Here is a 14,052-nt window from a genome sequence, read left to right as displayed (position 1 = left end):
GTGGTAGCCAGAGGCAACCAATCAATATGCAATTTGTCTTTCTCACATTGATGTTTCTCTCCTCCCTCTCACTCTCTCTAAAAATCAATGGAAAAAATATCCTTGGACAGGATTAACAAAACAAAAAAGGTCAAGTATATTATGCACATTCATATTATGGAACATTCATAATAAGTGAGAATGAGGCAAATCCTAATGTACTCTCCTACACACACACACACACACACACACACACACACACACACACTTCCACCAAGAAAGCAGAACGTTTGATATACACATACCTGTTAGCAGCATTTACACTGGGAGTGGGATAAAACCTTTTTGTATTAGAAGATTGTTTTTTAGAAGTATGAAAGCATTCATTAGTTTTTATAGTTGAATAAATATATAATCATTATCTGAAGGCTCATCTCTTCAACTGATATATTTTGGGAATGCTCATCAATGAAATTCTTAGCAGACAAAACTTCTTTGTTAATCCTCACCCAAGGATATTTTTTCCCATTGATTTTGAGAGAGAGGGTAGAAGGGAGAAGAGACAGAGAGAAACATCGCGCACACACCCGACTGGAGCCAGGGATCAAGCCTGCAACTGAGGTACCTGCCCTTAACCAGAATCAAACCCGGGACCCTTCAGTCTAAGGGCCAACATTCCAACCACTGAGCCAAACTGGTTAGGGCAGCAGACAAAATTTCTAAGTGACAGTTCTGCTCTGTGTGATAACTTGATTAATACACCAAGAAAAAAGAAAAGACAATTTCAAACAATAATGATTAATTCTGGAGAGTAAGATTTTAAGGTGATTTTTTTATTCTTTAGATCTTTTTTATCTTGTCAAATTTCCATAAATATGTATGTATAGTTTCTACAAGTATGTATGTTTAATTAATAATATTTAATTAATATTTAATAGGAACACTGTATTTAGAAATCTCATTTCAAAGCTATTTAACATTGTACCCTACCACTGTCCTTTAACTCAATTTCTCATATATTTTAACACATCTCTACCTGCAGCAACCACAAGTATACTAATATAGCTACCTCTTTAGTTACTACAAAATCTTCCGGGCAAAAATTAGAATAGATAATTCTTTGGTGTAATTTAGTTGTCAAGAACACTCTTGAGTATATCACATACAGACCTCATCTTAAAAAAAAATACCAAAAATTATTGAGTATTCTAAAAGATACTCATAAAAAGATGTAAAGTGTACCCTACCAGTATTCTAAAACAGAAACAAATCAATCCTTATGAGACCAATTTTAAAGACACACAGTTACATTGAAAACTAACATAGACTCCTAAGTAATTAATTATACAGGATTAAAATCACTTTCATAGTTTTAAATTATTATTGTGTTATCTCAACAAGACTTAAATTTTATAAAGCTAGGAATACTGTCTCATTTTCCTCAAATCCCTCATAATCTAAAGTGATTTTGCTGAATCTGAATAATGCTCCTTTAAAAAATTTAGTTAGAAAAGTATACTAATAGTGGCACTTCTAAAAATCATAAGAAAACAGAATTCCATCACTGTCCTAAGTTTTTATGTATATAAGTTTAAAAGTTTTACTAACTACAGCAGGCGTCCTCAAACTACGGCCCGCAGGCCACATGCGGGTGTTTCTGCTGTTTTGTTTTTTTACTTCAAAATAAGATATGTGCAGTGTGCATAGGAATTTGTTCATAGTTTTTTTTTAAACTATAGTCCGGCCCTCCAACGATCTGAGGGACAGTGAACTGGCCCCCTGTTTAAAAAGTTTGAGGACCCCTGAACTACAGTATGCATAAAATCATTTAACTCAATACATAGAGCTATGACTTTAAATATAACTAACTTTTTCAAATTCATTGACAGGGAAATGACCGAGATTATGAACAGCCACACATAAGAAATAATCAATATTTATATCTGCCAAATAAAAGAATGAACACCTACATTGCATCTCGCACTAGTAGAAGCTATATAATGTGAGACTTTGCAACAGGACTATTTTTGTTAATAACCTGGAATAACATATAAGAGGGAAACATGGCCTAGAGAACGGAGATAATAATGGAGTCAATGACTGAACTGGAAATAGACCTGGTGCAACACAAACAAGACAACTTCCTTTTCTTCTCAGGTTTCATATTTAGGGTGATAGGAAAGAGGAAAAGAAAAATAGTACACCATGTTATTTATTCCAAATTCAAAACTGATGAAACCAATTTTTCCAAAGATCTGAACATTTCTCAATCAAAGGTTCTTTAATTAAAAGACAACCCATGCCCTGGCTGGTATGGCTAAGCAGTTATAGAGCATCAGTTGGGCGCACCACATACCTGGGTTGCAGATTTGATCCCCTATGCGGGAGGCAACCATTTGATGTGTTTCTCTCACATCAATGTTTCTCTCTCTCTTCCCCTCCCTCCCTTCCACTCTCTCTGAATTAATTTTAGAATAGCTTTTTTTGTTTTATTATTATTATTTTTACTTATCTTTATTTTCTATTCTTTCTTTTTATTTTGGAGGGGGTGGGAGGATTAAAAAAAAGATTAGATTAGACCCAATGAGAGACTAGGAAGGGATATGCCCAGGTAGAGATGCATAGCTATAGACAAGTTTCATAAAGTGTCATGTCTAGTCTGTACTTTCAAAAAATCTCAAAAAAATGAGAAATAAGGAGTTCACTTAATTTCAAAGCTGAAATATTCACTAACTAATACACCTCACATTTTTCTCCATGTTATGGTTCAGTTTGAGTAACTGGTTAATTTGAACATTAATTATCCAGCAATCCTATAGAATAAAAGGCTAATATGCAAATTGTCCCCTCAACCAGGAGTTTGACCAGCAGGCAGGCCGGCCAACCGCCCATGTCCCCTCCCCCTGGCCAGGCTGGCTGGACCCCACCCATGCACGAATTCATGCACCAGGCCTCTAATATATATCCTATCTAGTAAAGAGGGAATATGCTAATTGACCATCACTCCATCACTGCCGGAAACAAATCAGTTTCACTAAAAGAGAGATGTTGACAGGAAGCCAGGAAGGCTAGTCAACAACCTTAATTGCTCTAACCACTCACCCTTTAGTTGTTTACATTGTTAGCTGAAGCAGCCTCCACCTTTGTTTGTCCCATGTAAGTTTCTGTTATTTCCTGCCTAAGGGCTACATGTAAGTTTCTGTTATTTTGCCTAAGATGTTTTTCCCCAAAACCTCAATAAAAGGATGGCAGGGCCAGAGCAGTCAGTTCTCCCACTAGAGGTGGACTACCGCCTGGTCCCCCATTTCGCCAAATTGAATTTCTTCAAGTCTCCATTCATTTGTGTGCAGCCCTTCTCCAGAACTCGAACCCTGAACCGGAACACTGGACCACGCGGGACGTGGAAAGGGATTCCTACACATCACAAAGATGGCTGCACCCACAGCTGAGACCAAGTTCCCACAAGGAGCCTTAACGAGCAATCAACAGGGACCTGAGGCTACGCCCTCCCCCACCCCTGTAGGGCTTGACAGGGGACCTCAGACCGCACACCCCCTGCCCGGCAGGGCTTGATGGGGGACCTCAGGCCCTGCCCCCCGCCCCAGCACCAGGCCAGGGGACCTGAGGCTGCGCCCCCCTGCCTGGCAGGGCTTAGCAGGGGACCTCAGGCCATGCTCCCCACCCAGTAGGGCTTGATGGGGGACCTCAAGGTGCACCCCCAGTGCTAGGTCAGGGGAACTCAGGCTGCACGCCCCTGCCGGTGGGGCTTGACAGGGGACCTGAGGCTGCGCCCCGCCCCCCCACACACACACCTGGTGAGGCTTGACGGGGGACCTCAAGGCATGCCCCCCGCCCCGGTGTGGGCTGAGGGACCTCAGGATGTGCCTCCTATCCTGGCACCAGGCCAGGGGATCTGAAGCTATATCCCCTGCCCAGCAGGGCTTGACAAGGGTGAAACTGGCCAGGTCTGGATCTAGGCCAATTGGGGGGGGAGGGGGGGGGGAGCAGCCGGGTCTGGGTCTCACGTGATTTTGAGGCGCATGTGGGTGGGCAGGGACTTGACTCTGGGTCCCATGGTGAGCCCCAGACTCTGACAGGAGGAAGGTTTTCATATACATTTTACTAATTTTCTTTCATCTCTGACACTTCTATTATAGAGAAAGGGCAAATAGCAATATTAAATTATCTCCTCTAATTAATCCCCTTTTAATGTGCACGAATTTCGTGCACCAGGCCACTAGTCTATATATATAAAAGTCTAAGCAACCAGAACAACCAGTCACTATGATGCACACTGACCACCAGGGGGCAGATGCTCAATGACGGAGCTGCCCCCTGGTGGTCAGTGTGCTCCCACAGCCAACCTCCACTGGCTGGCCAACCTCCCATGGTCCCTCCCACTGGCCCCAGGGCTGGGATGGGGAAGCGAGGGTTGGTGGCGGCGGATGCAGTCCCTTTCCCAGGGGGGCCGAGGGCCAGCTCCCTCCTTGCAGCCGGCAGCCAACCTCCCATGCCCCATTCCTCCCCCCCAGCTGGCAGGCCCCAATCAGCCCACCGCCTGCCCGCCCCGGCGGCAAGGGAAGGAGGGGGGGAGGCAGGGAACTACGCGGTGGCTGGGTGTCAACGATGGCGGCGGTGGCATCCAGCATTCGTTCCTTCCGCACCTGGCCCGGTGACCGTCACCTCCTCTCTGACCCAGCCCTGATTGGCCTGGCCCCCGATCAGCCCTGATCACCGGCCAGGCCTAGGGACCCCACTCGTGCATGAATTTCGTGCACCAGGCCTCTAGTAAGAACATAATTAAGTATAACCTGTAGTCCTCCTTATTCATGTTTTCCATCCCTAAACCTACAATCATTTGTAAACTATCTCTCTTTAGAACCTCCCTAGTTTTAGTGGTCATTTTCATGGTACAACAGGCAGAAATATATATAATGTTTTATATAGCTGTATCATCACATTACTTAAATAAGGATTATGATGTTTATTATCTCCAATATCTTATATAATCTTATTCAATATTATGCTTAACTTTTCCTTTAAAAGCATGCTTTGTTCCAGGCCATTTATCCAAAAAAGAACATTTTTTTAACCCAGAACTCAAAAAACCTATTTAACATTTTCAATTTATTCCTAACAATCTTGTTATTCCCATAACCACAATTCAGTATGATCTATCTGCACACTTGGAGAGAGACTGCATCATATATCAAACTTGTTTTATAAAGAAACTAAGTAATACTGGCTCCAAAAAATATTCCTTAAGTATTGTGATTATCATATTTTTTTTCTACCTGACCCTCTTTTATTTATAGTTTCATCCAGAAGTAAATTTAAAATGTCAACTCTCTAACAAACCAGGTAATGTTTATGAATTCTGTAAGATGACAGAAAGCAACCTCAGTTTTGCTTTCAATAATTATTCCTGTATTAATTTCGAATTTCACAGCATTCTTTGTGAAAATAAAATCCAACATGTTGCTTTCAATAATTAAAATCCCAAATTATAAATCAGGATAAATGATAACTATACTGCTCCACAATTCCACTTCCCCTCATGACTGTGTAAGAATAGTTAATAAAGACCCCAAAAAAAGTTAAGAAATTTACCACCACAAGTCAGGAAGGGTATTTTATTTCTGGATGGCAAGTGGATAAATGCAAAACTCTACCAGACAGGAAAGGTTCCAGGGATTAGAAGGGTATTCATATTTACCCATCACCTTCAATTCCCTAATGACTTGTTTTTTCCAAAAGGTGAAAGTTGAAAGTTGTTAGTCAGACTAAGCATAGTTTACCAAGGATAATGGTGCCCCCTATTGGTCCTAAAAAAAAACCATAAGTGGTACCAGCAGGTACTACTTCATATATCATTATATACCATTTTCATCTACGGTCAAGTTAAAAAATTATAAGGAAGTTCACTACATCCACATTCTCTAACACACTAAGTTATCTATCAGAATACTGTAGTATCTATCAAATACATTGCCTCAGGGTCCTTAAAAAAAAATCCATCTCCTAGTCAACTGGATGCCAGTAGAAGTAGTCTAGTGAATAATCTAGTGAATTTCTGGGAGTCACATTATACTGATTTGATTATTATTCAACAATGAAAATTTTTACAATACCCCAATGAGGTTGGTGAGGTTTAACGATGACTAGAGTAAATTGAGTAAAGTCCAATTAAAACATCTGACAGAAGTCCACCATAAATAGCTGCAACCAAGTTTGGATACCTTAAGACTTGAGATCCTAAATATTTCCAGAGTATGTAAGTGGCTAAAGAAGAAAACATTCATGAACTACTTCTACTTCGTGAAAATGTAACAGAAGATGCTAAGACAAAGAATACACATGGTACAGTAACAGTAGGCGATATAAAGATGTATAAGACAAGGTTTCAGTCTTCAGATCTGATAGTCCATAGAAGAGAAGATGAAAACTGCTTCATTAATTAAAAGACAAAATATGACAGTCAGAGAAAGGTAAGTATCACATGATCTCACTCATATGTGGAATCTAATGAACCAAATAAACTGATGAACAAAATAAACCCAGAGACACAGAAGCATGAACAGACTGTTGAACCTCAGAGGGAAGGCAGGGGAGGGTGGGCAGGAAGAGATCAACCAATGAACTTGTATGCATATATGCCTAACCAGTGGATACAGACAATGGGGTGGTGAGGGCCTGGAGGGGGCACTGGGAGGGATGGATCCGGCTGGAAGAGGTTAATGGGGAGAAAAGGGGAACCTAGATAATACTTTCAACAATAAAGATTTTAAAAATTTTTTAAAAAAGCCAAAATAGGAGAATTTAGGAGAAGAGAGGGTAGGTATAGGGCTAGTTTACCAGAAAAAAAAAAAGCTAAATATCTGACCCCCTACATCACAACACAAATAGACCTTCTTTGTTACCACATTACTTCAGAAGCAGTTTCCCAATTCCAAAATATCCACATAAATGCCTGCCTGATTCCCCACTACCACTGCAGTGAGAATGTTTCAAAATAACATGGTGGGTGGGTGGGTGGGTGGGTGGGAGGGAGGGAGGGAGGGAGGGAAGGGACCATCAAAGATTTCTAATGAAAGTTTTGCACACATACTATGAAGGTAAGGAAGAAAGGAAAAAAAAAATTATAAGAACCTTCAACAAATCTTGTGTTTCATTTCAGGGTATTCACAGCCTATCAAAACCCCAAGAAACATCTCCTATTTAAAAAAGTATTTTTTAGCTTAATAAAGATAGACTTAAAAGTAAAAATCTTGAAAGGAAAGGAGAAGCAATAGGCTTCCTCTAGGGAGGGTAGTTATCACTATAAAATTTCATTATGTTAATTTAATTCTAGATGGTGGGTATATGGATATATTTATTGGTACTTTTATCTATTTCTTTATCTCAATGAGTTTTTCAGAACAAAAAAAAAAAGGGAAAGAAAAACTTGGGATAGTCAATTTGTCTTCAGTGGTGGCCCTACTGCCAAAAAGTATATTACTCTATACTATCTAAATTTATCTTAACATTATCTGAAATGCCAATATCAAAGATGTGACTTTACACTCAACATACAGCATAACACACCAAGTAAATGAGTAAGTGAATGAGTGAATGAATGAGCAAGCCTTGAATCAAACAGACATAGGTTAAGCCCCACTCTGCTATGTATTAGCTATGTGACACTAATGAAGTTACCTAAAGTCCTTCTAAACTAGTATCTTTGCCTCTAAAATAAATATCCCCTCCCAACATTTGTATACATCTGAAACATATACATATATCCAGTTAATATCATGCTTATACCTCCCCAAACCTATATTTAATCATTGGTACATTTTCATGTCAATGTGTCTTAAAAGTTTTGCTCACCATTGCTTACCCAGTATAGCAAAATGCCTGGCTTGTAGGAACTCCACTTACTGAATAATGAAACAAATATGATGGCACCTATTTCATAGGGTAATGGTGAGAATGAAATGAGAATATATGAAAGCTGTATTAACTCATTTAAATCTCATAGCAATGCTGTAAGACAGGATCTACTATGCATAATAATCTGGCCACTCAGTGTATATCCTATATAATAAAAGGCTAATATGCAAATTGTCCCCTCGACCAGGAGTTCAACCAGTAGGCAGGCCAGTCAACCGCCCATGTCCCCTCCCACTGGCCAGGCTGGCTGGACCCCACCCATGCACGAATTCATGTACCGGGCCTCTAAAATATATATATACTGAGTGGACAGATTATTATGCATTCAGAGATCATAATAATCTGGCCACTCAGTGTATATCTAGATGGCTTAAGGTACTCATCAGAAATTCAATAATCAATGTCTATTAGTTTAACTGGCTTTCCCCCTAATAACTATGGAAATCCAAACTCCAACGATTTGGCAGTCCTTGGATCCAAGAAGGAAAAAAACACTATTTTTTCTCTTGGTTTCCTAAATGAATTAATGGAAAATCAAGTATTGTGCTTAAACAGAATAGGAGACAAGGTAATTATGACACCACAACTAATGCTTCAAAGAGCTTTAACATCTAGTTTACAAATACTGCTTCTTCAATTAATAGATGAAAATGGGAAACAAGCAAGCCTCTCAACTCTACCTCTTTCATGTCAATAAAGATTCTCCAAAATACTTTGGAAAGTCAGTACTAATTTATTTACTGGTTTCCTTTGTCTAAAATTTCTTCACTAGGTTTGTTCCTTAAATTTAAAGCCTTAAGTTACCTATAAAAATATATGGAATCCTGACCAACTTCTGTTAAATTTACATTTTAGGCACACAAAAATGTTATGTTTGTACATGAGTCCTACTTTAAAAAATATATGTTTTTTATTTATTTCAGAGAGAGGAAGGAAGGGAGAAATAGAAACATCAATAATGAGAGAGAATTATTGATCATCCCTCCTGCATGTCTTCTCCTGGGGATCAAGCCTGCAACCCCCAGCATGTACCCTGACTGGGAATCAAACCGTGACCTCCTGGTTCATAGGTCAACGCTCATCCACTGAGCAACACCAGCAATGCCATGAGTCCTACTTTTAACAGCAAAATTTTCCTGTTTGAATTCTTCTTTAGCAAACACTGATGCAATTCAATTACATTTTAAAATGCATTCAGTAGAATGCAATGTTATGTTTTAAAAATATGTTTTTAATGATTTCAGAGAGAGGAAGGGAGAGAGAGGGAGGGACAGAAATAGAAACATCAATGACGAGAGAGAATCATTGATTGTCTGCCTCCCGCACACCTCCTACTGGGGATTGAGCCTGCAACCCAGGCAGGTTTCCTGATGGGGATTGGTGTGTGACCTTCTGGTTCATAGATAGATGCTCAACCACTGAGCCATACCAGCTGGGCACATGCAATGTTATTTCTGAAATGGACTATCAACACTTGCCATTTCAACATGTTTCTCTTTGTAATATTAGTGTTAGAAATTTAACTTAGTCTACTAATTTGAAAAGAAGTGCATCACAGCAATATGGAAAATAGAAATGTATTTCCTAACATAAAAGCTGTTAGGAAATACATTTCTGTTTTCCATATTGGTCAGTTACCCACTGAAAGACAAGATAATTACACATATTTCCATTTTTGATCTAAGGTTTTGTATCAAATGGGGAGGGAAGAGGAAGAGCTCTTGGTCTTATGTTTTTGTTTCCAGGTATATCCAAAGTTATACCAATTACCTAAAATATGATTATTCTATTCTGAAATGCTGAACAGAAAATCCCATTTCAATAACCTGTTTTAACATTTAATAAGAATTAGATACTTTTTCTTCGACACTCAAATAAAGCTATTTCCATTGCACTGCCTCTCCTTCCAACTTTTCCTCTTTCAGCAGACAGAATATCCATCTAGCATTTCTTTATAGCAAATGTAGTTATGTTATCCTCCACCTTTTCAGATTAAATACCCCAAAACCGTAACTTTTTATATTCCTCTTTAACCTTGTGATGATTTTTAATGGAACGATAATCTCAAGAATCATGTTATCCACTTTTTTCACTATGTAGCTAATAACATAATGAATTCGAAAAAGGACTTAAATACAAGTATTAGCCACAAAATTTCCTAGCACTAGAAATTTAAACTTCTGTTGATATGTCAATAAAATTATAATGAAGTGAAAAACATTGCACAAGTGATCCATTTAGCTTATAACATATAGTGACCATGAGGTTTATTTATTTCTTTATTTAGGTCAAGGATGGAGGCAGCTGTAGACATACTGTACTCCTTTCTGTCTGCTCATCCCTCATCATGTATCTCTATAGATTATTTTTAATGGTTGCACTTTCTTACATTTATCTTTTGACTCACTGTCATAACAAATGGCAAACCAACTATACAGAACAAAGTAAATTAAAAATAAACATACTCCTCTGATAAAATTCAACATATACCCATTCCTGTGGTGTTTTTTTTAAAGGAAAACCTACCTAACTCACAAAATAAGCACACCTACAAACTTAAGACTTTTCTATTTGATGTAAGAGATAACTCAAAGTTTTGCTTATCAGATCAAAATCCAATGGACTAAACTACCTAGATATGTGAGGTTTGCAGCATAATATTCCAGTAAGTAATGCATTCAACTTGACATTGAGTTCCAAACCAGAGCTTGATATTTTGTTAGAGAATTTAAAATCTTAACATTGGTATTTTACCCACAATTACATGATTGTGTTACCATGCAATTCACTGCTTATTTTTTGAAAGAGGTCAGGAAGGGAATACAAAGAAGTTGCAAAAAGTGTCTGAACCATTAGAAAACTTTGATTTGTATTTTTGCTACTACCCACCAGTTTCCTCTAAGCCTTGTTTCTTAATCAATAAAAGAGTTGAACTAGGTTTCTCTAAAATGTTTCTCATCCCTGTGAAGAACCATGCAACTGAAAGTTCTACCTACTATAATAGATTTTATTGAAAACAGGATCCCATCACATCCCTCTTTTCAATGTTCCAAATGCAGCCTGAACAACAACTATCCTGAAACATCCAACTAGGTCAATACAATATCTATCAATACAAATCAATCCATAGAATTCAACAGGTTAGTGGAATAGCAGGAAATGTCCATCTCTTTGGTACACATACTTGAACTATTACTTCTCTACTTATATAATGTCATCCTGTCTGAGGTAAAAGAGAAACTGGTCTTCTACTAATAGACAAGTCTCAAGCTCTTTAAAGGGTATTTCTCTATTTGAACAGCATCCAAGATTCAATAAGGCAATTTTCAGAAAAAACAGCCTTGCACCAAGTTAAGCTCTATGTTTGCAAAATAGAATAAATGGCAAGTGGTATTTCTAGACAATTCAGTTGTTCTCTCATAACTAAATTTATAACCAGCCTTGAAAGAAAAGAAGAAAAGAAAAGAAAAGAAAAGAAAAGAAAAGAAAAGAAAAGAAAAGAAAAGAAAAGAAAAGAAAACCTGCTAACCAGTAAGGCTAACCCTTAAGTTTGTTGTCAGCATGGTATATTTTACTGAACTTTGGGGTTACAGGGCCTCCTGTGAAGAACGAGGTCCTGCAACGCCGCCTGTCTGTGGACCCAGGAAAAATTACAAACAGTTATGAAACCAGATCACTAGGACAAACCAAGAGGCCTTCCTATTCCAACTCACCACAACCAAGCCTGGCTCCAAGTAGGCACTTCAGTTGCCCCATATCATCTGGAAAACATAACCTAATTCTTCCTCACTAAGGAAGCACTTGAAGAGGTAATGTGAATGCACATGCAAGGATCAAATGTACTTTTCATCCTCTGCATTTTACATAAATGTATATGGATATAAGATCAGTTTATGCAAAAGCCTTGAAGTATGGAGGAAGTGAAGGTTACTTCGGCAGCCACAATTATGAAAAAAACCTGTGGCAGAACAATATGGAAAAGTACAGCTTCTCACGTGCCTCTCACATACACAAGCACAACTCTAAATCCATTACAAGCTTACCTCCCCCCAAAGCTGCTCCTCGAACCTCACAACTGGGAGAAATTTACCAACTTCAGTCATTCCCCCAGAGACTCGCCTACCCATCATCTTCCTCCTGCAGATTTGCTCCCGCCCCCGCCCCCGCCCCAGGCCGACCCCACCGGGTGTTGCCAATAGGGAATCTAACCAATTTCTCCCATCCCGGGGTAATGAACTGTTCCCTAACTCCGTGGACTCTGAGGTCCTCCCACCCCCACGTGTCAGCTACCCTCCCCCACAGCCCCACACCTCACGATTTGGGCCGGGGAAAGAAAGGGGGCAGGGGAAGCCTGGCCCCCGAAGATAAATCAACCCGCAGGAATCTGTCCCACCGCAAGTGCCCTCCCACCTTCGGCCCCTACCCTTTACGGTCCCTTCCTCCCTCCTCCCTCGAAAGCAGGCCCTTGCCTCAGAAACCTCCTCCTCTTCGTCGTCGTCGTCCTCTTCTTCCTCGCTGTTGTTGCTGCTGGTGCCGCCACCGCCTCCGCCGCCGCCGCCGCCGCTGTTGTCGCTGTCGCTGCTGCTTTCGCTGCTGCTGGGGGGTCGGCAAGTCCGGTTTCGCTTGGCCTTGTGGTGCTGCTGCTGCTGCTGCGGCGGCGGCGGCTTCTTCTTGAGGAGCAGGTCGCAGACTCGCACCATCCCACGAGGAGAAGAGGCCGAGCGAGCCCCGCTGCCGCCGCCGACCTCCGCCGCCGCCGCCGCCGCCGCCGCGGGGGGGCCCGCCACAGCCGCCGCCGCCGCCGCCGCCGCCGCCGGGGGGCTCCCTTCTCCTTCAGCAGCCGCCGCCGCCGCCGCCGCCACCGGAACCGTCGCCTTCTCCATCCCCAGGGAAAGAGGGAGGGCGCGGACGGGGGAGGGGCGTGGGGGCTACGCTCTACCGCGACTTCGGCTGCACCGGGGCCAACACAGCGCTCGGTGCCGCCTCCGCCGCCACCGCCTCGGTCACCTCTACTGCCGCCGCCGCCGCTCCGCCAGCTCTCACCTCGTCTCGCGATACTAAGGGCGGGGAGCCTGGCGAAGGGAGGGAGGAGAGAGCGTAAGGGAGCAAGGAGGGAGGGGGGGGCGGTGAGACGTACAGGAAGACCCGGGTGTCGGGACACTCGGAGGAGAGGAGACTACCGTGCAGCGAGGGGAGCGCGCCTAGGACGACTTCCGAAGAGGAACAGTGGGGACCGCGCGGGGCCGCGGACACTGCCGTGGCGCCCGCGAGTGCCCCAATTTCTCCCCTCTCCTCGCTGTTGCCCTCACTCCCTGCACTCAGCCGTCCCGTCTTCCTGCCCCACTTGAGCCCTGAACGCCGCCGCGGGCGGAAGTATTCGTGACGCCATCAGCCGGCGCCCGGACGGTGGCGCGCGCGTGGACGAAAGGGAGATTTCAAGGGCCAGTGCCCGGCTTCCCCCGGGCTGGCGGCGCCTCGGCGTGTGGCCCGGGCTGCGAGGAGCGGCTCCCGGCCGGGTGGGCGCTGGGGCGGAAGCGCGGTCCAGACACTGGGTTAGCGGGAGGCCCGGACCTCCAGATCCGGGAGATGGGGCCTCGATTTGCACTGTGGTGCATAGTTTCGTTCCTGCCTCCTTCCCCTCCCCCCCCCCCCCCCCCCCCCCCCCCCCGCCACTCGCGGCCAAATCGTGAGTTAGCGCTTTGACTCTTGAGAGATGGCACTGGGGTAAGGGAGAGAGCCCTCTTTGCCTGGTTTAAGTCTCGGGCCACACTTCCTGAACCTGAGTTTATGCTTGTGTAATATGGAGGAGTTCGATTAGGTGATGTGTGATCACTACCAAGCTGAAGTTCCAAAGGGGAGAAGAACACAAGATCGATCGGGGCCAGACTTTGCAGACGATTCCCGGGAGGACCCCCCGGTTTAGTGCTTCCACCCTTCACCGAGTCAGCTTTTCCCTGTGAAGGGTGCATCATAAACACTCAACCGTGTCCATGCACCTCTTTGAAGGAATATTGTAGATGGGGGTTGTGAGTTTATGGTTGGTGTCTAAAGAACCTCCAGGACTTTCGAAATAATGGCGTGGTTTATTAAACCCGGAATTACCGTTTTCTGATCCAGTAAAAGCACAGTGGCATAAGGTAA

The 14,052-nt window shown here is 42.5% G+C and overlaps 1 protein-coding gene across 4 annotated transcripts in view; it reads right to left on the bottom strand.

The window, feature by feature from the left end:
• ANKRD17 (ankyrin repeat domain 17) overlaps window positions 1-13,254 on the bottom strand; it is a 163,751-nt gene extending 150,497 nt beyond the window's left edge. For all 4 annotated transcript variants that reach the window (XM_079767840.1, XM_079767841.1, XM_079767843.1 and 1 more), the window contains exon 1: window positions 12,381-13,254. In XM_079767840.1, coding sequence (XP_079623966.1) covers window positions 12,381-12,794 — 414 coding nt within the window. In that variant the 5' untranslated portion in view covers window positions 12,795-13,254. The remainder of the gene's footprint in view (window positions 1-12,380) is intronic.
• Window positions 13,255-14,052: the final 798 nt, after the last annotated feature.

The sequence above is a fragment of the Cnephaeus nilssonii genome, assembly GCF_951640355.1.
Source record: "Cnephaeus nilssonii genome assembly, chromosome: 1".
NCBI lineage: Eukaryota > Metazoa > Chordata > Mammalia > Chiroptera > Vespertilionidae > Cnephaeus > Cnephaeus nilssonii.
Note: the sequence above shows the minus strand (reverse complement) of the source record. Positions and strands in the feature narration are given on the sequence as shown.